Source organism: Penaeus chinensis, chromosome 15 (assembly GCF_019202785.1).
Source record: "Penaeus chinensis breed Huanghai No. 1 chromosome 15, ASM1920278v2, whole genome shotgun sequence".
NCBI lineage: Eukaryota > Metazoa > Arthropoda > Malacostraca > Decapoda > Penaeidae > Penaeus > Penaeus chinensis.
In genome coordinates, this window is record NC_061833.1 from 16,163,646 (window position 1) to 16,168,645 (window position 5,000).

The 5,000-nt window shown below is 39.8% G+C and overlaps 1 protein-coding gene across 1 annotated transcript in view; it reads right to left on the reverse strand.

Moving 5' to 3' along the window:
• Nucleotides 1-2,202: 2,202 nt before the first annotated feature.
• Nucleotides 2,203-5,000, reverse strand: part of LOC125032859 — a 104,361-nt gene continuing 101,563 nt past the window's right edge. Inside the window, exon 12 of the mRNA XM_047624244.1 lies at nucleotides 2,203-3,169. Coding sequence (XP_047480200.1) covers nucleotides 2,956-3,169 — 214 coding nt within the window. The 3' untranslated portion in view covers nucleotides 2,203-2,955. The remainder of the gene's footprint in view (nucleotides 3,170-5,000) is intronic.

Sequence of the window (5,000 nt, forward strand, 5' to 3'; positions counted from 1 at the left end):
GAGAGAGAGAGAGAGAGAGAGAGAGAGAGAGAAGAGAGAGAGAGAGAGAGAGACTGGTATAGAAAATATCACCAACACAGGCACATAGAAAAGAGCACTGATAGAGTGAGCGTGCAACACATAACCTACGAAATCCAATGACAGTTGCTTGCAGTCGTAAAGATATTTAGTAAAGGTTGGCAGATCAGACAGATATACAAGTTTTTGGGAAGAATGTTTTACATAGTTTGGGAAGGAGTGGTTGGCACAAAAGTTGACTTGGTGGGAATCACCAGTAATTAAACGAAAAGAAAATCATATATGTGACGTGAAACTATATGCATGTGTTTCGGACTTTGAAACGTAAAACAAAATTCCCTTTTTAATCTAAAACTCTCTACAGCATTCCGTGGCCGATAATATACTGTACAATACACATCTATGATCCTACACGATAATACTGTAGATCCTTCACCCATAATCGAGTACGGTTAGCTCTAGTCAGTAATATTTTATGCACATAATACTAATCTACCTCTATGAGGCTTTCGTCCCCGTGTTCCTAAAATCGTCAACAGATGTCGTTGCTGTCCAAGACACCTCCGTTTTCTTTCCCCTTAACCTTACGGTCAACTTTACATGCATAGAAAACAAAGGTTAAAAAAAAAAATCTTACCCAAAAGATACCTGTTGCATATGAGAATATAAAAGACACAAAAACGTGGTAAACAAAATCTGCAATGCGTAAGGTTAAAGTGATGAATACGTCACTCAAAATTTGTGAAGTCATTCTTCCGTATAAACTACAGCACGACATCTCTTGTGGACATTATCTAAAACAATTAATTAATAATAATCCCCAAATTATAATCACGTACTCGGCACTTTTACCAACCTAATCAATACACACATTGGCACAATTAATCAAACCATCAAGTTAGTATGATATTAAACACAATTTCTTTTCATCCCAACTTGACTGGGCTGAATTATGCCGATCTATTGAATAGTTCATAACAGCCTGATAAATTATTAATTCAATGAATAAATAAAATATTGATTAAAAAAAAAAGAAAACACAAGACCGAGATGCAGTAACCTATTTCACTGAAATCTACAACCATATGATAAACCTACCATTTTCTATAATCGAGTTTCCATCGTTTCATTTTTTATTTATTCAATTATTCATTCTTTACTATGAAGTGGGAACAGAAACTAGGAGAGGCGTGTGATAATTTATCTAATGTACATGATTCGCATATTTCCCCTTTGCATGTGCAATACATGTTATTTCATTATTTATTTAATACACTATTTATATTTACATACAGTGGGTGCGCAAACACACATACAAATTCGTTCTATATGCGTGCATGCATCTGAGCGCGCGTGTGTATGTGTATGTGTATGTGCGTGTGCGTGTGCGTGTGTGTGTGTGTGTGTGTGTGTGTGTGCGTGTGTGTGTGTGTGTGTGTGTGTGTGTGTGTGTGTGTGTGTGTGTGTGTGTGTGTGTGTGTGTGTGTGTGTGTGTGTGTGTGTGTGTGTGTGTGCGTGTGTGCGTGTGTGTGTGTGTGTGTGTGTGTGTGTGCGTGTGCGTGTGTGCGTGTGCGTGTGCGTGTGCGTGTGCGTGTGCGTGTGCGTGTGCGTGTGTGTTTGCGTGTGTGTGTTTGCGTGTGTGTGTATGCGTGTGTGTGTATGCGTGTGTGTGTATGCGTGTGTGTGTGTATGCGTGTGTGTGTATGCGTGTGTGTGTATGCGTGTGTGTGTATGCGTATGTGTATGTGTATGTGTATGCGTATGTGTATGTGTATGCGTATGTGTGTGTGCGCTAGCGCGTGTATGTGTGTGTGTGCACATGTGTGTGTGTGCATGCGTATGCGTAAGCGTATGTGTATGCTCATGCCCAATTCTACATAAACATACCGTCTACAAAATCTTCCCTCACAATATCTCACTTACAGTATTGAAGCACAGCAAGTCAATGAAGGCAGCAACAACATAAAAAATAAACAAATAAAAAGAAAGAAAATAAAACAACATCTTTCCAACAGGCACTGAACTCACACTTAACTCTACGTGATATAAAATATATGATGATTATGATACAGTGGTTTAGAGGACGGAATAAGAACCTGTTATATGGTGAGAATGGGATATGTTGGCCAGGTACTGTGTCTGTGATGTATCCATTTTTTATTTCTTTCTCTTTATTGCATTATCTTCTTGCTTTCTTCATTTTCGTCATTTTATGGACTATTTTAAAATGTAAAAAGATGTATGTGGATGAGTTTAGAAGACTTCATTTTTACACATATTATATTTTTTTTCCCATACTTATATTGTTTCTTTGACTTATTTATTTTTTTCTTGTCAATATCATGTTTTCAAAAGAACCAGAAAACGTCAATGAACGAGTAACTCTCTCCTCCAAAAAAAATATATAAATATACCTAAGAAAGTTATCACTCGAAAAAACTGCAGCTTCCTCATAGTTCAGCAATCACTGTTCGAGAAATCGCTCACACTCACAATTTCCTCATAACTTAGTCTTTTTTTCACTTTTGTTCAACAGCCACCGGTTACTTCCTTGCTAAAAACGTGTCCTTTTGCACCTTTGTGTATATGGAAAACACATCGCTAACCAGGAAAAGCAATGTGATATATATTTTTTTCCTTTGTTTTTTTTCCGTTTATCATGTTTTAATACGTCTTTTGCTCACTTATAACTGTAATGTTTGGAGTATATTTTACTCATATACTATAGTAATTATACATGTGTTTAGATGTTTGTTTTTTCATACAGATCAATATACATGAAAGACGGGATTAAAGGGCTAACAAGACCATATACATAAATATTACTCACGTGCGTATGTAACTACATACATACAAACACATCCATACATACATATATACAATGTAATATAACACACGTATAATCAAATCATGAAGAACCGCCCCCACACGGAAAAATCACACGTTGGAGCACGGGTTGCCCTCCTCGTCCACGAAATCGCCCACCATAGACAGCGTGGGCGGCTGGGCGGACGCAGGCACAACGGTGAGGGTCGTGGGCTGGGCGACGGAGACGACCGTGAGCGTGGGCGACTGGGTGGCACTTGGGGACGAGTCTATGGGCGGAGCTTCCCAGTACTCTCCCCCCTCATCACGCCCACGGGAGGCCCCCCTGTAGGAGACAAGGTGAAGTTTAGTGGGCGGGGATGAGATCATACTTGTAAAAAAAAAAAAGACGATTTTGATTTCTGTCATGTCATTCACTTTGCAGATTAAAGTTGCTTTACAGGATATCCTCCGAGTCATGCAGTTCATAAATAAAAAAGTCACCCCTAAAAAAGGCATAAGCCCGCAAAAATAAGTGAAAAAGATAATCCCGTTTTCTGTCATGTCACTTAGTACCACATCAAAGCTGCACTGCACGATGTCATATCATTCTCAAACAGAGTCATGCAGTTCAAACAAATAGATCTAAAAAAATAACCCCCCAAAATACATAAGTCCCCATACAATAAAGCAACACAAACATGCAAGCAGGTTCCGGGAAGCAATCGACAGCTCACACATGCAAAGAAAACGGGAGGCAAAATAAATGACGAAACTTTAGGGTTAAAAAATAAGATTTCAGCCGAGGCTCCAGCTCATTCGTTAAACACGTCAGGCAGGACACATGCACTCACCATCATCGGCAGTTCTTCTGCTGTGCCAAAGATACACCAAGACACTTAGTTTCATGTGTCCGGATTCGTCAAAACTTCGGCCTGGTTAAATATAGTAAAAAGTCTAAGCAACTTAGGTACAGGTAATTTACAAGATACAGGTACTGCAAAGTGCGCAACTATATATACATACATACATACATAATCACACATAATCTCACATAACACACACACACACACACACACACACACACACACACACACACACACACACACACACACACACACACACACACACACACACACACACACACACAAGCAGCAAGCAAAATACTGGATAACGGCTTTACTACATGACGCACCACACCCGCTACTTTACAATCTAACTTACAGCAGCGCAAAGCAAGAATAAAACACTACAGCAGATCCTAATCCACTTAGTTATTACAACCCAATATCATATCAACAGGAAATCGCTTACATAAGAAGAGGATACCTTTCATCTTTTAATACTGTTAGGTTAGGCTAGTCCGGGATGGATTATAAGTAATCTAGGCTTTAGTTATTAGTACATACAGAGGATTCTTTTTGTTATTATTAACCATTCATATTCCACCAAAATTGGTAAGTAATAGTAATACAGGAAGGGCATCATATTCACTAAGGATGATATACCAGTTTGTCATACTGTAGAAGTCGGGCGGTCAATTGTACATGAAGTTGGTAAAAATGTCTTTCTCTGCAAGTCAACGTGATATGCAAATCAATAAATGAAAAAAAAAAAAAAATAATAATAAATAAATAAACTCGATCGTCATGAATATCTCACGTCACGTCCTCCTTCTGTCACCAAGCGCACGAGAGGTCACGGGGTCACTGTCATTTCAACCCTATCATCCACTGATTAAAGTCCAAATATCGTCGAAGTTGAAAGGAATCGATGATCCACAACTATACGCAATTCTTTAACGCGATTCAGTGTCTCCATGTCGATAATTAAGAGAAATATGACGTCTTTTAATCCTTGTGTACTAGTCCGGCGATTGTCATTTGTCTCAGCTTGCGAAAAAAAAAGAAAACGGGAGGAAAGGTTCTGGGCATACGAGGGGAAGGGGAGGGGAGGGGAAGGGAGGGAAGGGAAGGGAAGGGAAGGGAAGGGAAGGGAAGGGAAGGGAAGGGAAGGGAAGGGAAGGGAAGGGAAGGGAAGGGAAGGGAAGAGAAGAGAAGAGAAGAGAAGAGAAGAGAAGAGAAGAGAAGAGAAGGGAAGGGAAGGGAAGGGAAGGGAAGGGAAGGGAAGGGAAGAGGAGGGGAAGGGAAGGAGAGAGGGTGGGAGGGGAAGGGGAG